Source organism: Gymnoscopelus braueri, assembly GCF_963280865.1.
Source record: "Gymnoscopelus braueri genome assembly, chromosome: 6".
NCBI classification, from domain to species: Eukaryota; Metazoa; Chordata; class Actinopteri; order Myctophiformes; family Myctophidae; genus Gymnoscopelus; species Gymnoscopelus braueri.
This window is the reverse complement of record NC_137607.1, coordinates 37246889-37269211: the sequence shown is the minus strand read 5'-3', so window position 1 is coordinate 37269211 and position 22323 is coordinate 37246889. Positions and strand designations below refer to the sequence as shown.

At 40.7% G+C, this 22323-nt stretch overlaps 3 protein-coding genes across 3 annotated transcripts; all 3 read right to left on the bottom strand.

Moving 5' to 3' along the window:
- Window positions 1–380: 380 nt before the first annotated feature.
- LOC308086913 (tubulin alpha-1D chain-like) lies at window positions 381–1742 on the bottom strand (the record flags this gene model as incomplete). Its single annotated transcript, XM_080430556.1, has 1 exon — window positions 381–1742. One exon carries the CDS (start codon window positions 1740–1742, stop codon window positions 381–383), a length of 1362 nt encoding a protein of 453 aa, XP_080286682.1.
- Window positions 1743–4823: 3081 nt separating this feature from the next.
- LOC308086912 (tubulin alpha-1A chain-like) lies at window positions 4824–6179 on the bottom strand (the record flags this gene model as incomplete). The annotated part of the gene is made up of 1 exon (XM_080430555.1): window positions 4824–6179. One exon carries the CDS (start codon window positions 6177–6179, stop codon window positions 4824–4826), a length of 1356 nt encoding a protein of 451 aa, XP_080286681.1.
- A 506-nt stretch (window positions 6180–6685) lies between these two features.
- Window positions 6686–21232, bottom strand: ggt5b (gamma-glutamyltransferase 5b). The gene is made up of 12 exons (XM_080430924.1): window positions 20995–21232; window positions 15214–15341; window positions 14910–15008; window positions 12852–13047; window positions 11945–12105; window positions 11377–11523; window positions 10867–10997; window positions 10249–10433; window positions 9429–9520; window positions 9177–9286; window positions 8777–8887; window positions 6686–8166 (listed from the first exon to the last, which is right to left on the bottom strand). Exons 1-12 carry the CDS (start codon window positions 21168–21170, stop codon window positions 8017–8019), a joined length of 1686 nt encoding a protein of 561 aa, XP_080287050.1. The 5' UTR covers window positions 21171–21232; the 3' UTR covers window positions 6686–8016.
- Between the last annotated feature and the right edge of the window lie 1091 nt (window positions 21233–22323).

Below are 22323 nucleotides of genomic sequence, written 5' to 3'. Positions count from 1 at the left end.
CCACTATTTATTATAATATAATTATTATTTAAGTTTATTAATTTATTCTCCCCAAAACGTTAGATCAGTACAGCTCCTTCATACTTTCACCTAGCGGTTGCTATCTAACTTTGAGAAGGTTACACATTTTGAAATATTAACTTTTTCTAACTTTAATATTGTACTGGAAAGTCAATGGAGAGGCAAATAACACCATAAATGGAGTTATATATGCACACACACAGCGCACTTACAGTATGCAAGGGATCCTGGGCAGGGCAATGAGAGAGAAATAAACAGGTCTTTGCCTGCTTAACTGGTGGTCAGTCACCTCTCATAATGTAATGATGATCTACGGTCAATCAATAGGAAGTCATTTAAACATTTTTCGACTAAATGACTTAAACCTCGTCTCCTTCTCCTTCTTCATCCTCTCCAGCATCAAGGGACTCAAGTCCAACTTCCTCAAAATCCTTCTCTAGGGCTGCCATGTCCTCTCTGGCCTCAGAAAACTCTCCCTCCTCCATGCCCTCACCTACGTACCAATGAACAAAAGCACGCTTGGCGTACATCAGATCAAACTTGTGGTCAAGCCGAGCCCAGGCCTCAGCAATAGCAGTGGTGTTGCTCAACATGCACACAGATCTCTGGACCTTGGCCAGATCTCCACCAGGTACTACGGTGGGGGGCTGGTAGTTGATGCCAACTTTGAAACCAGTAGGGCACCAGTCAACAAACAGAATTTTACGGTTGCCCTTGATGTTGGCAATGGCAGCATTGACATCTTTGGGGACCACATCACCACGGTATAGCATGCAGCAGGCCATGTACTTGCCGTGGCGAGGGTCACATTTCACCATCTGATTGATCGGCTCAAAGCATGCATTGGTGATTTCAGCGACTGTGAGCTGCTCGTGATAAGCCTTCTCAGCATTGATGACAGGGGCATAGGAAACCATAGGGAAATGGATACGGGGATATGGCACCAAGTTGGTCTGGAACTCTGTCAGATCAACATTAAGAGATCCATCAAAACGAAGGGCAGCTGTGATGGAAGACACAACCTGACCAATGAGCCTGTTGAGGTTGGTGTACGTAGGGTTCTCAATATCAAGGTTCCTACGGCAGATATCATAGATCGCCTCATTATCCAGCATGACAGAACAGTCAGAGTGCTCTAGGGTGGTGTGGGTGGTGAGAATGGAGTTGTAGGGCTCCACCACTGCAGTGCACAACTGAGGAGCTGGGTAGATGGAGAACTCCAGCTTGGACTTCTTGCCGTAGTCAACAGACATACGCTCCATCAGCAAGGAGGTGAAACCAGAGCCAGTTCCACCTCCAAAGCTGCGGAAGATCAGGAAACCCTGAAGACCAGTGCACCCATCAGCAATTAGGCGGATCCTGTCCGACACCTGTTCAATGACCTCCTTGCCAACGGTGTAGTGTCCACGGGCATAGTTGTTGGCAGCATCCTCTTTGCCAGTTATCAGCTGCTCAGGATGGAACAACTCTCTGTAGGTTCCATAGCGGATCTCATCAATGACAGTGGGCTCCAGATCTAAGAAAACAGCCCTGGGGACGTACTTCCCAGCCCCAGTCTCATAAAAGAAGGTGTTGAAAGAATCGTCTCCTCCTCCAATGGTATTGTCACTGGGCATTTGGCCATTGGGCTGGATCCCATGCTCCAGACAATGGAGCTCCCAACAGGCATTGCCAACTTGGACACCAGCCTGGCCGATGTGGATGGAGATGCACTCACGCATCTTTGTATGAAAGAGTCAGGGTTGACCGATACAGGTTCTTGCTTGTCTGTCTCCTTCTCTATTTTTATCCTCACCCTAGCTCTCTATCAGTATACTGTAGCTCACTAAATGTATTTTCATGCTACAACACACCTTATGTAGGCTGATGGAGCTGTGGTTTCTGACGACACACAACACAAACCGTTGGTTAATGACACCAACCTGCATAGGTGTGTCCTGACTTTGCCATTATGACCAGGGATTGCTGGCAAGGCAAAAATGAATAGAATGAATTTCATGTAATCTTCCCCCCAGTCTGTGATTTAACTTCGACATTCTTATGTAATTTCTCCCTTATATGGCACTTGTCACCAATAGCACCCAGCTTCTTGTCACAGCTCCTGTAGTTTGGCCTACTAGGGCCTGTGTGTGTATTCTCCTGTCTGTCTTTGTCCTGCTGAGTAATTTGGGGTGCCAATCAGGTGCATTGGGAGCACCTGGCCGGTGTTCCCAGTGAGCACTATAAAATGCTGGGTGAGAACAGCAGCATTTGGTCTTTAGTTTAGTCTTTGGTTTGCATTATCCAACACTACATTTTCCACACATCCATACATTGCTGACACTACTGATTCCATTGAACACCATCCATGCCATTCTTTGTTATGTTTGAGTTAAGTTATGTTGTAAATAAATGTATAATCTTATACACTTTTAAACTTAAGCTGTGTGTCTTCCTCCTCTTTGTTATGGCCTACGAGCCAGGTCGTAACAATCCAGTGAATTTTAATGCCTCTTTCCAGCCGAAACAGTTCTATTATTGGCAAGCTAACACCTATGATTCCTCAATGGGTTGGCCAATCGATCTGAAACTGCACAGGGGCAAAACAGTTTTGAGATTTTCCACCTTTCCCAAATTTAAGCTGCACGTTGGTTAGCATTTCTGGCAACGTAGATGGGCACAGGGATCTTATATTATAGTCCCATTGTCATGGTTTTATTGTTTTTTGGTTGGTTGACAGGGTGACACCATGACCATTCGACGGACAAGCTCTGGCCAAATCTGCTGCACATAGACTTTGTCACTAGGTAATAGGTATTGTCAGGTCAATGTGTCATACATACTGATTTAATTGACTAAAACCAAAATTCTATTCTTAGAAATGCGCACGTAGCTGCCCACCACCGTGGAGTCTGGGGATTCAAATCCAGAGCCAGTGTAGCAGATGTGAGCCATCCTGCCTTTAAAAGTAAAGTGGGAAAGGGTTCATTTACTTACATAGGAGCCACACAGTGGAACGATCTCCAAACCAGTGTCAAACTGACAACCAATCTGAGGTCTTTTAAGCAGCAGACAAAAGCATGCCTATTAGAAAAGGTTCCCCTATAGAGGGTCATTAGTCTAGGGAAAGATAGGGGAGCACTTGTTTGTGTGTATGTACTGTATAGCCTATGTTATTGTCATGTGCTTTGTATTGTAATGTATTTTTAACTTATTGACTGTTAAATGTGAGAGAACCTCATTGGAAATAAGTCTCAGGACTTTCTTGTGTAATCCTCGAACTGTAACCACATGGTTTTGCTTTTCAAAATAAATCAAATACTCCTACGGGCTGGGCCGGCACCTGTCAGCAGGGAGTGTTGGGGCAGGAGGAGAAGGACGGAGGCTCTGTCCTCCCGGTGGGGGCTCTGGTAGATGAGCCAGTAGGATACAATAGCAGCGACAACACAGTGTGCAGGAATAAGGAATCAATTAATTGGCATAACGACTAAATTGGGGAGAAAAAGGGGTAAAAAAAAAATCTGCGTTTGTATAATATTATTAATATTAATAATATTAATATATATTAATATTTAATTAATTGAAGTAAATAGGAGGAAAATCTTAACAAGAGCAATACTATATTTAAAATGATCACAAGTACCACAGTATGCATCCCAGTGATTATAGTGGAAGGAAGGTGTTTTGGAGTTTATACATGATGTTTTGTATAGTTTTGCCTTGCCCTCCTATTTACTTAAATTAATTAAATGTTAGAATTGGATCAGGAATGTGACAAAAAAAAAATCTTCATGAATTCAAGGCTTCATTGGATGAGTAAGTGATAGGAACATAATTTTTTTTTAGACCCCAGACATTGTCACTGAATTTTTAAGATAGCTCGGCCTGGTTTTGGAGAATTAAAAACTCCAGAATATTCGTAAGTAACTCAAACACGCATGTCAACACTATTCCGCATGAAAGCCACCAAACCTAAGAATGGCGAAGTAGAGCAGTGTGTTCTTCTCCCACAGCAGCACAGAGAATAGAAGAGATGTGTTTGTAAAGCACTCTTCTTATCTTGGCAAAATTAGCAGCTGAGTTTTTATGAATGAGTCCTTAACTTCTGACAATTCAGCAAAAACCTTTTTGGGGCAATGAGTGAGTCTGTCATTTTATTTATTCTTTTTTTTTTACAATTCATATTTGGTAATAATATTGGATTCATGTTTATATATGTTTGGGGGAAAACACACACACACACACACACACACACACACACACACACACACACACACACACACACACACACACACACACACACATATATATATATATATACGTATAGAATCAGAATTGATTGTCACATATACATATTTATATATGTTCCCAATAATTGGCAGCCACCATGCAGTGACTCTGAGGACCTCTTGGGGGCATGGACCCCCTATTGAATACCCATGGGTTAGATGAGTTATTACTTAGAACACTGACATTCTGTTATCATTTGGTTTTTGTAAATATTTAGTGGGCTGGCTCCTGTAGAGCAACTCCAGTAGTTTTTCCACTGTTTATTTATTTTGATGTTTGTTTGTTTATTTATTTGTATATTCATTCATTATCCCTAAAACATTGGATCAGTCCAGATGTTTTCATGCTTAAACCTTTGTTGCATTCAAACTTTAAGGTTCATGGGGAATGAAACTTTATATGTTTTGAAATATTTTTTTTTACTTTATACTGGATATGCACATTATAAAGCGCTTTTGATACATGCGCTATAGTAATGCACAATTTTCCATTCATAATAATGGGGTCTATCAATAGGAAGTCCTTTTAAATGGCTAATCATCTTCTCCGTCATCCTCTCCCTCACCCTCAACGGAGTCCATTCCAACTTCCTCATAATCCTTCTCCAGGGCTGCCATGTCCTCTCTGGCCTCAGAGAACTCTCCCTCCTCCATACCCTCACCCACATACCAGTGAACAAAAGCACGCTTGGCGTACATCAGATCGAACTTGTGGTCAAGCCGAGCCCAGGCCTCAGCAATAGCAGTGGTGTTGCTCAACATGCACACAGCCCTCTGGACCTTGGCCAGATCTCCACCAGGTACTACAGTGGGGGGCTGGTAGTTGATGCCAACTTTGAAACCAGTTGGGCACCAGTCAACAAACAGAATTTTACGGTTGGACTTTATGGTGCTGATGGCAGCATTGACATCTTTGGGCACCACATCACCACGGTATAGAAGGCAGCAGGCCATGTACTTTCCGTGGCGAGGGTCACATTTCACCATCTGATTGACCGGTTCAAAGCAGGCATTGGTGATTTCTGCAACTGTGAGCTGCTCATGATAAGCCTTCTCAGCAGAGATGACAGGGGCATAGGAAACCATAGGGAAATGGATACGGGGATATGGCACCAAGTTGGTCTGGAACTCTGTCAGATCAACATTAAGAGCTCCATCAAAACGAAGGGAGGCTGTAATGGAGGACACAACCTGACCAATGAGCCTGTTGAGGTTGGTGTAGGTAGGACGCTCAATATCGAGGTTCCTACGGCAGATATCATAGATGGCCTCATTATCCACCATGAAGGAACAGTCAGAGTGCTCTAGGGTGGTGTGGGTGGTGAGAATGGAGTTGTAAGGCTCCACCACTGCAGTGGACACCTGAGGAGCTGGGTAGATGGAGAACTCCAGCTTGGACTTGTTGCCGTAGTCAACAGACAGGCGTTCCATCAGCAAGGAGGTGAAACCAGAGCCAGTTCCACCTCCAAAGCTGCGGAAGATCAGGAAACCCTGAAGACCAGTACACTGATCAGACAGTTTGCGGACCCTGTCCATCACCAGGTCAATGACCTCCTTGCCAATGGTGTAGTGTCCACGGGCATAGTTGTTGGCAGCATCCTCTTTGCCACTGATCAACTGCTCAGGATGGAACAATTGTTTGTAGGTCCCACTGCGCACCTCATCAATGACAGTAGGCTCCAGATCTACAAAAACTAATCTGGGGACATACTTTCCAGCCCCAGTTTCAACGAAGAAAGTGTTGAAAGAATCGTCTCCTCCTCCGATGGTCTTGTCACTGGGCATTTGTCCATTGGGCTGGATCCCATGCTCCAGACAATAGAGCTCCCAGCAGGCATTGCCAACTTGGACACCAGCCTGGCCGATGTGGATGGAGATGCACTCACGCATTTTTGTATTATTTAAATCTTAGACACACTTGACAACTACAGATTCTCTTTCAATGGGTCTCGGTAACTCACACTCTTATCTCTATCTCTCCAAGTTCTCTCGTTACTTCACACTACACCTATCTGTCCCAAAGGTCTGGTCAAAATCAATGTCTGAAAGCATTTCCTCTACACACCACTTTATATAGGCTAACATATTTCTGCTCTGACGTCACACACAACACAAACCATTGCCTAACAAGGCCAGATCGCACACATGTCCTGAATTTGAGAAAATCAAATTAACCATGACTTGAGAAAAATGGATGGCATGTTTTAGAATGCCTTTTAGTGAAGCACTGTGGATCTCACACGCAATAAATACATGTCTGTGATTTGGATTCTACATTTTATGTCTTCCAAATCAATCATACCAGAGATGTATTCTCAAAATGAATCTTTGTGAAAACTGTAGAATTATCTTAAAATAGATTTGAAATAATGAAAACAGAAAAATGTGTTGTACGTAAGAGTTTATTAAACACAAAATAAGACAATAAAGCATTCACATTTCATTCAAGTAACTGTAATGCTACAGTAACCAGTAAAAAAAACTATTATTCACATTTGAAAAAAAATCTAGCTGCTAAAATAATCTAGCTGCTAAAATAACATCACTACTGCATCTTAACAAAACCAAATGTATGGCACTGATTTGGTTTTTGCCCTGCTAGCGGCACTAAAAACAGTCAGCCATGTTGGTCCATCCATCCGTCCGCCCGCCTGCCTGCCTGCCATTTTGTTCCAAACAACATATTGCAGAAACCTTGTATCTCCATATTTCCACTTTTTATGTTTTTTTCACAAATTCATTCCATACTGTTGTAGTACCACACAAACGTATCATGAAAAAGTAGCAAAAATAGCAGATCTACAAGCTCACAACACGTGAGTTTGTACTGTAGATCTGTTATTTTTTTGCGAACGCAGCGTAAGTACGCAAGTGGAGCTTACTATGAAACCGTGCTCGGGTTGTGTCTCTGTGTCTCTGTGTGCACTGCCTGTGTGCACTGCCTGTGTGCAGCTCCTCTGAGATAAGTAAATGTCCAATTTAGACGTACCATACATCAAATGAAAGGTCTTTGAAAACTGAACACACCTGTCAAGGTTGCGTTTAAGCCCGCCCCTTCCCCCGGAAGCCACGCCCCGGAGAAGGCTCCTAAAAACTCCCCATTGAAACCCCATGTTAAATTAAAAGTGCCCGAATCGCTCCCAAACTTTTTTCTACCCCCCCTAAGTGGGGGTCTACGAACAAATACTTCGGGCTCGGATTTTGGCTCCGCCCCCCGGAAGTGGGTGAAACAGGCACTTCAAACACTTTGTTGAATTGTTCAAAAACATTCAAAGTTTTTTTTTGGTGAATTTGTATTTTTCTAAGATGCTCCTTTTAACGCAGACTTTTTTTGTATTTAAAAAAAAATTAATTATTGCTTACTTTCTTTTAAAATATTATATATTTTTTTTTTTTTTTGCGTTCGCTTCCCGCGTTCGCGCGTCTTACTTGTATTAAAAGTATTAACATGATCTTGTGATTAAACAATAACTACATTGGATCCACTGGAAGACTGTAGCCGTTTTGGACATACAAGGTTTCTGGTGAGGCACATTTCAATGTATAAGGCTTAACATACAAGACTTAACGTACAAGACTATAAAATAAGTCCTGAGTGCAGGGTCCAGTACGAAGATGATGGGCTACAGCACAAAACCTTGCAGCCCTTGATGGTTTAAGATGGACCATTGCATGTGTTCAGTGTTTGCAATGATGCTTTGTGAAGTCTCGTCGCATGAATTCAGTGTCAGTACCCAGCTGCTTGGCCATACTTCCTGGAATCTGATATGGCTTTGATGCAGCCACCTTTCCTTGCCACTGCATTGACCACATTGAAGAAGTATGGTGAATCCTCCACCACTTTGTGTCCAAGAGCTCTAAGGCCCTTTATCACTGCCTAAGGGGCACAGGTGAAAGAACACACACACACACACACACACACACACACACACACACACACACACACACACACACACACACACACACACACACACACACACACACACACACACACACACACACACACACACTTAATTGGAGAACAAGAAACTACTGCAGACGTTGTAGGAGTGTGCAATAGTCTATCAGACTGATTCTAAAAACAAGCATATTGGTCAATGTGTTAATCATTACCAACAAGCTCCTGGGATTACATTATGAACAATAAATTGGACTCCATTGACAACTCGAAGGCTCTCTACAGGAAGGGACAGAGCAGGCTGTTCTTCCTGAGGAGGCTCAGGTCATTCAATGTGTACGAAAGGCTGCTGCAGATACCAGAATAACCAGTCTGTAGCAGCCAGTGGCCTCTTCTTTGCAGTGGTTTGTTGGGGGTTAACATCAATGGGGTGTCAGCTAACTGAACAAGATGACGAGGAAGGCTAGCTCCATAGTTGGAGTTGAACTGGATGATCTGTTCTGGGTTTATTAAACAACCAGTTATAGTACAATGTCTTTGTCAGTCATTTACCATTGCTAGACCGTTATAATAAAAACTGATGGATTACCTTATCAAAGCCACCCTCAAACTTCACGTTGTTTTTGGCATCAACATATACAATTTTGTCAGCAATGGCATCTTTAAGATCCATCCCCAACCACAGGTGATTCATTATAGACTGAAAAAAAGATTCAGTAAGTTTCCATTAATACATCTCACAGATATTGTGATAAAGACTGGATATGAGACGATCAAATAATCTATATCTCAAATAATTCTGTATCTATTTATTTTTTACACTGTGGCTCTGCAGGAGACAGCTGTCTATAAGAGGGTCGACCAGTCTGTGTGTACGCCTTTGTTTCCGGAGCTAATCTTGCAAAGAGCTTGACTGAATAAGCACTACCTCCACTAATATTTATTTTATAATGGAAAATATTAGGAACAACTACATTTGGGAGACTTACCAATGCCATTGCTGTAGTTATCATGCTTCCCCCGGACCCTCCAATTACAAGAGTTTCTCCAGTCCTCGAGTCAAATATCACTGGAGCCATTGAGGAAGGTGGCTGTTCGCCTGATGCCAAAAAAAGAAGGAAAAAAAAAACATTCGCCTACATAAAAAAACATCAAATAATTCCAATATAGAATCAGTAGAATATAGTTAATATGGAGAAAACAATAAAAAGACCATTTTAAATCAAAGGCTTTGGCATTACCTGCCCTTATGATATCTGCTCTTCCACAGAAGTCAACCAGTTCATTGTTGAGAATGATGCCAGTTCTGGGAGAATAAATGGCGGCGCCAAAACTATAAAATAACATGTAACAATGTAATATTAGAAAGCATCAGAATTGATAATTGTGTAACTGAATACATTAAAGATTATATTGTCATGTGAATAATTTGTTGCAAAATCTATAAATACTTAATCTATAAATATAACATTTTTATGACATCTTTGACATTTTTATAGAATAATACCTCCACAGAGCTTTTAAAAAGGTGCAGAATAAAAGTATTGCTTTTGCCCCCAAAACTGTGAATTAATGTTTTGTTTAGCTGTATAAGCTGACGGCCACGCTATCTATATGTGCATGTGGGTAAGGTACTTTTTAGCCTAAATATATTGTCGTTAGGCAGCCATCGAATTACAATGTTGCAAAATGCAAGATTGCTACAGAGGTGCTGTAAAAGAGCAACATCTAGTGGTTGAATGTTAGATATTGCTCCTTTAAATAGATTCACTGCAGGTACTATTGGCCATGTGTTGTGTCCTATTGTTTTCAGATGTTCAGCCATGAACTTGAACTGCATTCCATGATAATGTCAGTTTCCGTATGCTAAACTTGCCCATCTGACCTCAGTGCTTTGCTTAGTATCTTTTTTTTTTTAATGCATTCCATTTCATGCATACAACAATATCAAACAATATCTGTGGGTTAATAATACGTGTTTAATCGGTCGTTTCAATTGAAAGAGTCCTCAGTGCAAAAAAAGGTTGTGGACCGTTGCTTTAGCTGATGCTTTCAGCTCACATTTGATTAATAGTACTTGTGACAGACACAGCAGAACCATCTTCAGCCAGGACAGACACGTGTGTGGTTCCCGTACGGTCAGAGGAAGGCTGGATATTGTAGTACGAGTCACTGTGTGTACGGTCTGTGGTTATCATTGCCCTGATGTGGTCAGCGAAGTCTGGATCAATCAAATGAGTTGCATTCTGTGAATACATAATGCCCAGGATGAGAGCTGTCATCTTACTAGTTCTAATAGAGATGTAGTCCCGCATAGTCAGACGAGCGGAGACCTCTGTCTACTGATACATCTTGGGACATTCATACATAAAGACAATGAATGGGATTAAACTGGGGGGAAAATAAAAATAATAACTAAACCTGAATGAAAACTGCATTGCAAAATCAATGCAAAGACTTTAGGGCGGTTCTTCATATTGGGACACTATTGGTATTTAAAGTAGTGCATGGGCCTGGGCTTGTAAGTACTGTTTTTCCCTCTATTTCTAGCCCATATACTGTATTGAATTTAGATTTCCCCAGATGTATGAATAGGTGGAGATCTCTGATCGTCTGTGAGACTAATAGAGATGTAATGTGAAATAAGTTAAGTGTAAATAAATCATTTCTGTTCCGCACCTTTCCAGAATTGAAGATAGGATCACAAATACTCTCCCTTTGCCCATTAGCAAATTTAGCTGCCTCAATGTAACGCTGGTATGTTTGGATCTTCTCATCACCAATTAAAGACTTTGGTGATAGGTGGAACCCTAAGGGAAATGATTTCAGACAACTGTCAATACTGTACTGAAATGATGGAATCTAATGACTGATTACAAATAAAACATTGAATAATAACATTGTATGCTTTGGAAAACGGACGGCAGAAAAGTCGAATATACCAGAAGTGGCAGTTGGTGGGTTAAACATGCCAGACCACCAGTAAGGTCCTTTAAGCTTGCATGGTACCAAATAGCAAAACTAGTGAGTTGTGTGTTGACTTTACTGTACAGTATGTATGTATTAATGTGTTAATATTCTATGCTCTGTTGATTAATTGAATACATAAGACCACAATGGAAACATGTCCCCAGGACTTTTTTTGTGTAATGCTTTTAGTCTATTGAAGAGCCATTGTACAAAAGAGACCTTCCATGAGCTTGAGAATGAAGGCAAGCAAGGCTCCCCCAGCAGGAGGTGGAGGGATGTGCATCAGGCCATTTTCCAAAGGAATTGTCCATGCCTCCTCTATTCGTACTCGGAAAGACCTAAGATCCTCCATTGTCATACTCCCACCTAGCAGAAATCATGAGGAATATAGGTAAGATGCAAACTGTTGATCTGTTCTCTCATATAGGAGAATACTATGATCAGTGATCTCCTCTACCGATACATCTAAATTCCATGTAGTATAAAAGAGTACAAATTCAGAGATTTAAAGTAACCGCATTGCAGAACCAATGCAAAGACTTTAGACTTTTAGTCATTCATATTGGGATGGAATCTGGATTGGTTTCCTAAGCAGTAGGTGTAGATTTGTTCGTGAATTGAATTTAGACTTCACCAGATGTATCCAATGTGAGGAGATGACAAGTTCGACATTCCTAGAAATAACTGTCCCCATTCTGTCCGTTTTACAATTTTTTTCAATCCGTCAACCGATGCATTGATCCCCCCCAAAACATCAGTAGTAGCACCCTGTTGACATCTCACCCACCTGCCTCTTTAATGTCTTGGATCAAGTCGAGTCCTATCTTCCCAGTGTAGAAGACATCTGCCCCTTGCTCTGCTATGCGTTCCATGGTTTCTGCCAGCTTAGGGAACTTTAAAGTGTCCCCTTCATTCATAACCGTCTTGTTCTTGTTACAGAACAACTCACTGGAAAAGAACATCCACAGAGAGCAAAACACTTATTATAGAAAAGAAACCATAAACAGAATCCACATGCAATAACAATACAATGCACATGACTAAGAAATGTTCATTGGGTATATTGTGACCTGTCTAGTTACAGTAAAGGTACTGTATGGGCAGCAGTGGCTCAGGAGTTAGAGCAGCCGTAGCCGTTTGGGACCAGAAGGTCCCTGGTTCGATCCCCACCTCCTCCTAACTTCCCCTGTGTCAAAGTGTCCTTAAGCAAGACACCGAACCCCCTAGCCACTCCTGATGAGGAGGTGCCGTGCATGGATGCCTCTGCTCTGCTGTCGGTGTGTGAATGTAAAGCACTGTGGCTAAAGCTGCTATAGAAATGCAGACCATTTACTGTAACTAAAATGTGCAAGACATTCAAATAACATTGTGTCTCTTTAGAAAGGCAGTGATATAGGTACCTGTTAATAATCTATTTTAAAATGCATTACATCCATGTTTTCTAGGCAGCTCATTTGAAACACATTTGATTTGAATCTAAAAAGATCCTCAGGTCTGTGGGAAATTAATGTAAATATCCCTCTCCATCCGGGGGGGGGGGGGGGTATGTGTGCTGTATAGACACCTGAATGACATTAGTCAGAGCTGCCTTTCTTTCTTTGTCAACCTCTTTGTGGGTTTTTAAAGGTTTTTTTTGCTATTTTGCTATTACATTATGAAAATGCAAGATCATCACACATGGAGAAATGCAGTACCACAGAGAGGAGTTCTTCACAACAGGTCCTATAAGCCGATGTTGCAGGAGGCGGGCCAAAAAGAGTGGCAGAGGGAACCCCTCCCTGGCCAGCTTAATGGTGGGTTCAAACAACTGGGACCAGCGCAGCTTCCCATAGCGTTTATGAACTTCCTCATAACCCCGGAGCTCTCCAGGAACACCAATCCACTGGCTGCCTATAGTGCGTGCCATAATAGAAAATAAATCATATAATAGAATTAGAACAAGATAAATGAAGTGTTTCCATTCATGTTCAAGGTGTCAGTCAGTCAGTCAGTCAGTCAGTCTCTCTCTCTAGTCCAGTGCTGATCAATGTTATTACAGATGTGTACTTTGAGTTTTAATTTAGTTTTTACGTTTCTTTTTAATTCAGTTTAGTTTCAGTATGATTTCCCAAGTGGGTTTACTAGTTTCAGTATGTTTTTTATTGTTTAAGAATGTTCCGCTTTATTTTAGTTTTTATTCGTTTCAGTAATAGTATTGTGTCCGTCAGATTGAAACTGATGACCAACTATCTTTGACCATCTTTGATGGTCAGCCTTGATGGTGTTGCAGAGTGTAACCACATTAACCCTGGCATTCCTAATATGGGCATCTCATGAAAGGCGAAGATTTAAGGAAAGAAATTAAACAAAAATGTAATAGGGAACATGCCAAATCTACAAGTCGCATCGCAACACGGTGTGAGCTTGTAGATCTGCAATTTGTACTATTCGTCGTACGACAATGACGACAAATCCCTGTATATAGGGATTAAAGGAGCACTTGTTTGAACCATACCTTCATATAATTGCTTCTCACTAATGTTCATTATAAGATAGCACCCTTTCTGTCTACTCACTCTACGTCTCATTGGTGGGCTACAGACATTTCAGAAATGTGCCTACCAATGAGGGATGGGGATTTCCAAGCTAATAAGACACTACAGCCTCTCCCTTCCTGGAAAGTTAGCAGGTTGAAATAGAAGCCATTTTTCTTGCATTAATAAAAAATGTAAAGTTTGAAATCTTGTTTGAAATGACCAAACCTGCCTACCGATGTTGTCACTGGTAGGCATGCAGGTTTCTGAAGTGTCCAAAGCCCTCCTCTGACACACAGAGTGAGTAGACGGAAATGGTGCCACCTTTATAATGAGCATTAGTGAGAACCAATCATATGAAGATGAAAATGGGTGAAGTGCTCCTTTAAGAGACTGGAGAGCAGTTTGTGGACTTAACCCCACAAAACTGCTCTACGGGCAGTCAAGGCACTGGATGATAAATGATGTTACTGTCCCATTTTGATGCATCCACAGACCAGCTGTGCCCTTTCACAAACTTCAGGGATTTGAGCAAATGATGCCTCTGAGATTGACCAGCGGAGGACTCTCAGAGGTCTTCATGAGGTCAGAGGTCAGGGCAACAGGCCTGTTGTCCTTACGGCCAGTGAACCATGGCTTTAGTTTCTGGAGACTGGAACTACGGTAATACTGTTGTGAAACTTCTGAAACTTTTGGCAGAGAACAGTGAGTGAACCCTTGTAGGAATTTTATGAGCTATAATAAATAACAGAGAAAGTTGCACAATGGGGGTTTCTCAAACCTCCCCCCCAAGTAAGACACATGGCCACCATGTGAATATTACGGTCAATGACTTGTATTAGACTCAGCCTGGTGTTAGAGCTTGTCTTTTACTTAAAGTAAACACACTGGGGAAACATTAAGTGATTTAAATCTATTTTAGAGGATAGAGAGAGATTAGTCAACTCCTGCAACTGGTGGTGTTCATAACCATTTTAGTTCTTGATCCTGTTTTTACATTTTAACTGGATATTGAGTTCACTTGTATGCAGTGTGGTGTATGCATGTATTGTTTTGTATGGTTTGTTTATTGTTGTAATAGTGTTTCATGCTGCTCTCTTGGCCAGGTCACTCTTAATAGGAAAAATTTTTTTTTAATATGAATGAGTACTTTTACCTTTACCTTATATATAATTTTCATTTATTTATAATATTTATTGTTTTGGTATTATGAGTAGAGCAAACAACCACTATTCCTACCTGTGGTAAGTTGCAATGCACTGGCGGGGCAATCTTTAAGCAGATTAGCCTTGAATGACTGTGGGACAGTCTCTCTGGAGTTGAAGACTTTTACTTCACCTAAAAATAGATATAGATATGATAATCTAGTTAATTATTACAAACAGCCATTGACCATATTCTTACAGCAGCTGTTTTGCTCTTACTTCACACTCATGGGGGGTTGGTGGTTCCCACCTCCCAAGTAAGCTATGATGTAAGAGCAAAAACATAGTTAACTGTGTTGGGTAAGAAAAAAAAAGAAAAGAAATATGAAGACACCCACCTGTTTTATCCTTTATTGTAAATATGGACCCGCCCCCAAGCCCCATGCTCTGGGGATTCAGCAAAGAGGTGCACAGAAGAGCTGCAATGGCGCCATCTACTGCTGAGCCTCCCTGCCGCAGCATATCTCTTAGAAAGCAAAATAGAAAAATATTTATTGGATCAACTGTGAGCTCACCACACACATGCAAAAGGTTATAGAGTTAACTAAAACTAAAGCTAAAAGATGAAACTAGGTGTGGGAAATATGTTTTGTTAACTTAAATACAAACTATACTTTAGAAGGACAAAATTAATAATGTAAAAGAATAAATATAAGAAAATACAGAAAGTGTCTTAAGGGGGGTGATTGTATGGATGTTTTGTTCCAATTAATCAGACTCTAGTTCACACACAGGTCCCATCAGGTTTGAGAGGCTGCAGTGTGTGAAGTTTGGCTAATGTTAGTTATTGTTCCAATAAAGTAGATTCAGGTCTAAACAGGTTGTATTGCACATCACTTTTTCAGAAGGTGAAAATAAAAAGGGGGTGGGGGATTGTAGTGAAGGATTAATAGTAATATAGTAAGATCATGAGTGACATTAATAGTGTTAGTCTTTAACCCTTGCATTGTGTTAGAAAACTGCATCCACTTGTGGTGTTAACGGGTCAAATTTGACCCGTGATTTAAATCAGCCCAAAATACTAAAAAAATAAGTATTTTCATTATTTTTTTCTCCCACCTCATAGCTGACTTGTAATGCATTCATATCCATGTAAACACTTTTTAAAATATTATGTTGGGTTAGGGCTAGGGTTTCATCTTTCAATATATCTCGTTTTCTATTATAAAAATGTTAAAATTCACTCATTAAATTTCCTATAATGAAGGCAATGGATAATGATGTTATCTAGCTATAATAGAATAATTAAGAATAATAATTAGAACACACAAATTTTTTAAAATAATAATAATACTTGTTTTCGTTTTTTAACTTTAAAAAATGTAAAAAATATTTAAAATAGTGACACTAGTGGTGTTAGGGTCCGAAATGACCCGTATACCATAGAAGGTAAAAAGTCATTTATTTTTCATAAACTCAAACTTTATTTTACTCCTGATAGCAAATGCTAATTGAGGACAAGTCTCTGTCACTCTCAAACATGTAAACATTGAATATTGACAATTTGGGGGGGAATTGAGCCACACTTCTTTGCCGGGTCATTTCAGACCCTAACACCACAAGTGTCACTTTTTTTTTTGAGACTATCAGAATTAATTAAATTGATGATAAATAATTTTGTTGCGTTAAAATGGCTATTTCTGAGGATATAATGAAGCCTCGTTCCAATAAAGAAATGTAAAGGGTACTTTTACCAATTCAAACTTGAAAACGGGTCAAAAAAGACCCTAACACAATGGAAGGGTTAAGGGACTAACAAGTAAAGAGTAACTAATTACATTTCCTGAGTAAAAGCAGCCTCAAACAGAAAAGACAATGTATAGAGCCCTGCGGGACTCCGGTTAACCTAGTCTGGGTGGTTAAGTATTGGTGCATAATTATGTTGAGACTGGCATCAGTCAATTCAGTGTATGTGTATTACAAAATGTGTATGTGTATTACAAAATATCCATTCTGAACTTGTTCAATCGTGGCCCAGACAAATACCCCCATATTATAAAAAACTGAAACTAATAATGAAATGAACTAAACTAAACAAAAACAGAACATTTTGAAAATGATTACTATCAGAATATTGTGCTTTAACCTTTCAGCAAAATACTTATTTACCCTAAAATATCACTTACCCTACCTTTAACTCTCAATTCCCAACTCCACCCACCCACAACCAGAGAAGGGTGTGTGTGTGTGTGTGTGTATAACAAAGGTTTATTTGGATAATTTAGGAAATAATGTTGCTTTAGGGTATATGCCAGAGGTTGTGCAATAGTACATCCACACAGGGATTAATTTCACGCACGCACGCGCACGCACGCACGCGCACGCGCACATACGCGCGCACACACACACACACACACACACACCGACACACACACAGTATAGAAATACTTTATTCAATAAATCAAAGTGTCAGAGTTACACTGCTATGAGGCAAGTTCAAACCAGAAACTAATTCTCCTGGCAGATCTCATACAACATACCAGAAGCTCATTCACCATGCTATACTTTTTTCTCATATCGAAGTGGTCTGAATGCTGAATGGACTTTTCATGGAAAGGTTAATGAGTTCATATCTCTAATTGAATGGACACCAGGGTGGAAAGAGAACAGTGAGGGTTTGAAACAAGAAATCAAGAACCTTTACCTTGCCAATATACAGACCACCTCAGAACAGTCTGGCTCTCACCCTACCCCCTTCTTTGATGACCAGCCTCCACTGGTCATAATAATAATAATAATTATTATTATTATTTCATAAAAATGTTATCTATGTAATCTTTAATAATGTATTCAGTTACAACATTACAAATGTTCCATGTCTGACTATTATGCTGCTATTTTATAGTTTTGGTTCCCCATTTATTCTCCCAGAACTGGCATCATTCTCAACAATGAACTGGTTGACTTCTGTGGAAGAGCAGATAGCATGAGGGAGGGCAAGTAATGTCACAGCCTTTGATTTAAAATAGTCTTTTTCAAGTGATGTTTCTTTTTCTTTTTTTGCACACAGCCACCTTCCTCAGTGATATTTGACTCGAGTACTGGAGAAAGTCTTGGAATTGGAGGGCCCGGGGGAAGCATGATAACTATGGCCTTGGTAAGTCAATTACATCCAGTATATCTCTGCTGTAATTCATGAAAATCTAGATCATTGGTTCTCAAAGTGGGGTCTGAGGACCCCCAGGGGTCCATGGGGGGTTCCAGGGGGTCCCCAGCAAAATTAGTTAATAGATCATCACAATCATTTCAACCACTTTATCCATTTACATATTGGCTGTTCAAAAATAGCAGCTGCACAAGCTCACAACGAGTCACTTCGTGCCACGCTGTGAGCTTGTACATCTGCTATTTTTTTTACATTTTTGAAAAATATCGAAGATTTCTGAAAGTTTTTGAATAATTTGAATTCTCTTCTGGGGGTCCTTGGCACAAAACCTTTTCAGATGGGAGTCCACGGCCAAATACATACAAGGTCCTTGACATGAAAATGTTTGGCAACCACTGCTCTACATTACATGAGACAGAGAGACACTGCCTTGTATTCCAAGTTCATTGCAAAGTGAGGCAGAACAGACGCTCAGTGCCTCGTCACACTGCTGCCTGTTTTCAGCATAGTATTGGAAACAATTAAAAACAGAAAAAGAATTATTCGGTGGACAAAGCCCTTAACTGATTCACTGCCAATCACGTAGATCTACGCGAACCGCTTTAAAGCCGCCACGTGCCAATCGCGTAGATCTACGTGAAGTGAAAGAATTCCAATTTCACCCAAAGACCAAGGAGATATGATTAGTTGAAGATCTAGACTCCTATCCACTTCCTTGTTAACTTAAAACTTTAAAATGCTGTATTTCGGCTCCTGAGTACTTTCTTTTTTCCAATGAAAAACTCTGGCACTGGCTAAAAAAATATGAAAATACCTCTGGCAGTTAATGTTAATGTAGCTATGTGAAATTGCAAATGGCATGGAGGATCTCTGGGCTTTATGAGAGAAAAAGAATGATCACAAATGCTGTGGCTGCAGACTGCACAAGAAAATCCTGTAAGTCATTTGTAATTATTATGCAATTGCTACTCCGAGAGTGTACAAATGTAACCAACTGGATCCATAAGCGTTAAATAAGGGTAACACAGGACTTCATTTGGAGGTGCATTCTATAGATGCACCTCAACACATCAACGTACTGATGATGTGTCCAAGTTTGTGCATCAGTAGGTGTTTTGTTAACTGAAATACTCTGGGAGTAACATGCAGTGACAATCTGCAATTGTTGGGGGGGGGGGGGAGCAGAGGCGATGATTGACAGTCAAAAAACGGTTTGACGCCCATTGTCACATAACTCACAAGATCATTAATTTGGTTGGAAATAAATCACGTTTCCTCAACAGTGACATTTATTGCATTTGTGGCGCCCCCCCCCCCGGGTCTAAGTGAAACTGTTTTAGTTCTGTATTGTTTAGAGACCCCTCACTATGTGATTCAAATTTGGGTCAAGAGTTATAAGCCAAAAATATAAAGTGGAGTGGTATACATGTAGATCTACCATGAGGCCAATTTGAAAAATGCCATTCAAGTGTCTTCCTTGGTCTATACTGCAAAAGGTTTGATGCTGATCACAGCGATTAAATCCGGAATCACACACACACACACGCACACATACATGCACACGCACGCACACGCACACGCACACACACACACACACACACACACACACACACACACACACAGTCACACAGAGGTAAAAACATAATCTCTGCCTTCGGCCCGGCAGAGATAAACCTGAATGAGACGAAATTGCTAGAGACTGCAATTTAGAGTACAACTTTACTGTATGTGGGTTTGACAATGTCATGTACAATATTTGGAATCATCCCTCTAAAATCTGTTGTCTCTTGCCATCAGACTAGTACTGTGCCTGAAGATGGACACCCATCATTTGTTCTTCCATGTACTGTTGTTCTCATGTCTTACTAAATAAAGTACATCAATCAATCAATCATCCATTTCCTTTCATTGTTCATCAGAAGCAAACAGGATGGTCTGGGGTCAGATTGATGACATGTGATTCACTGTGCATTGAGCCTAACTCTGCTTCAGTCCCGCATACAGAACAAAGTCTTTTTTTTACAACAGGAAACGAGACAATAGAATACTCCTGAAATCTAAGCAGAGGGCTGAGAAGGTGTGTTTTAACCTTTTTAAATAGAACTAACAACTGGACTAGCTTGAGCAGGTAGAGCAACAAATCAAATGTCACTACTAGGATCCAGTCACACGTAGCCTACCTGGAGAAACAATCAAACTATTGTTATGGTTTTCACAAACTCACGAATATTAGTAAAGCTGCTGAAAACTAGCCTATAAGGAACCCCAGTATTTATTTTATGATTTATGCATGCACAATTAAACTGATTACCCCACTGTTCAGCTAAATACTATAAGCTCAGAGACTCCAATAATGACAAACTTGTAGAACAATCACAAAGTAGGCTAATTATTCCTATGAGAATGATAACGTCTAATGGACCCTCACCATAAAGAAAAAAGCCATGCACGCAATATGAACTCTGAAATAAAGAAAATAAATTGTTACACAGTTAACCAAAATCGGTCTGGAAAAAAAAACATTGCCTATATCGTTTTATACTAACTTACTTAGTTATTTTCAGTGGTGTAAAGTAACGAAGTACATTTACTCAAGTAGTACAATGTTGAGGTATTTTTTACTTTACTGGAGTATTTCAGTACTTTTACTTCTACTCCACTACATCTCAGAGGCAAATATTATACTTTTACTCCACTACAATTATTGGAACATTTAGTGACTAGTTAGTTTGTAGATTTTGATTATTATTACAAAACATACATTAACCACTTCAGTGTAGGTTACATTTCGGCCATCTGAATATAGCCGATCTGCAAGCTCACAATGCGTCGCGATGCGAGGCATTGTGAGCTTGGAGATCTGCTATTTTGAATACTGGACTTTTCCTTTACCTACAGAGTATTTCTACATTGCAGTATTGATACTTTTACTTGAGTAAAACATTTGAGTAACTTTTCCACCACTGGTTATGTTAGCTACAGTCTGTTAATCCAAAGCAATAAATAAACTTACCTGCCAATCTCAGAACAAAGTTTTGAGTCTGCAGCTACAGCGGCGTGTTTGAAGGTGTCATGGGAACATGGTTTGTCGCCCAGCAAGGCAACGCACACACACATGATGAGAGCGACTGCACAAAGCAACACAACACAGAAAAGGCATCTCTGCCAGGGCTTATACTTCAGAGGCATTAATTGAGGTTGGTGCGGTGCGGCAGGTAGGAATACTGCAGCTAGTGTGTCGGTGAGTGCAGGGACGTCGTCGTGCACTGTGGCTGGTAGGCGCGTGTGCAGCCAAATATAAAGTGAGCTGCAACCCCTCCCCTACATTTGGAGCCCAGCAGCCCACTGCCACGCACTGGCCCCCCACCACTCATTCGACAAAGTGAAAGTGAATGTGCTATTGTGCTCTATTGGGAAAATCACACCCAGTGTGAATAAGAGGTGCTTACTCTGTTTGAGTGTGTGCTCTGTGCTGTCATTCATACTAATCTATTTGATGTATTGTGTGGGCGCTGGCATTCTGCATTTGTGCTAGTATTGAGGCGGTTTTGATTTTGATTGATTGAATACTTTATTAGAAGTTTGCTGAAAAAAGCACATCAGCTAATGGGAATGAGAAAAAAAAATCCATTGGCTTGTTTCCATTGGGGTCCTTTGTACTCAATTCATAGTGATACCATGAAATACTATGAAAGTGAATGTGCTATGACCTATTGGGAAAATCACATCCAGTGTGAGTAAGCGGTGCCTACTCTGTTAGATGAGTGTGTATTTTTACTCAATTTATTTACTTTTAAATATTTGTAGGCCTACTCACCTACTTACTTTTACTCACATTGTAGATCGTTTTAGTGTGTGTGTGTGTGTGTGTGTGTGTGTGTGTGTGTGTGTGTGTGTGTGTGTGTGTGTGTGTGTGTGTGTGTGTGTGTGTGTGTGTGTGTGTGTGTGTGTGTGTGTGTGCACTGTGCAGTCTGTGCACACGTGCGTGCGAGCCAGCCTGTGTGTGTGTGTGTGTGTGTGTGTGTGTGCGTGTGTGTGTGTGTGTGTGTGTGTGTGTGTGTGTGTGTGTGTGTGTGTGTGTGTGTGTGTTCATGTCTTTAAGTGGCGCATGATGTGTTGCACTGATCCTGTTTGTGTTTAATTAGTGTAATTGTTTGTTTGCATCTTTGTGTTGCAATCAGCTGCAGCTGTTTATGTCGTGCTCGGAAATGTAGAGCGGCTGGCACCACTAAAAACTGACCGCTAAATTTGACTTTATACTGGAAATTCCGACACACTGAAACCCCCCATGACAAGCTCCGCATCATGGGGGACCGAGTCTTCTGCATGCTCTCCCTGACCA

What these genes read in the sequence shown, in the direction of transcription:
- ggt5b (XM_080430924.1), bottom strand. Translation starts at nt 21,170, where the DNA reads ATGCCTCTGAAGTATAAGCCCTGGCAGAGATGCCTTTTCTGTGTTGTG. An exon ending in TGCATTGCAACTTACCACAG is followed by an intron (nt 13,048 to 14,909) that starts GTAGGAATAGTG and finishes CACGCACTATAG; the next exon opens with GCAGCCAGTGGATTGGTGTT. An exon ending in AGCAGATATCATAAGGGCAG is followed by an intron (nt 9,287 to 9,428) that starts GTAATGCCAAAG and finishes TTTTGGCATCAG; the next exon opens with GCGAACAGCCACCTTCCTCA.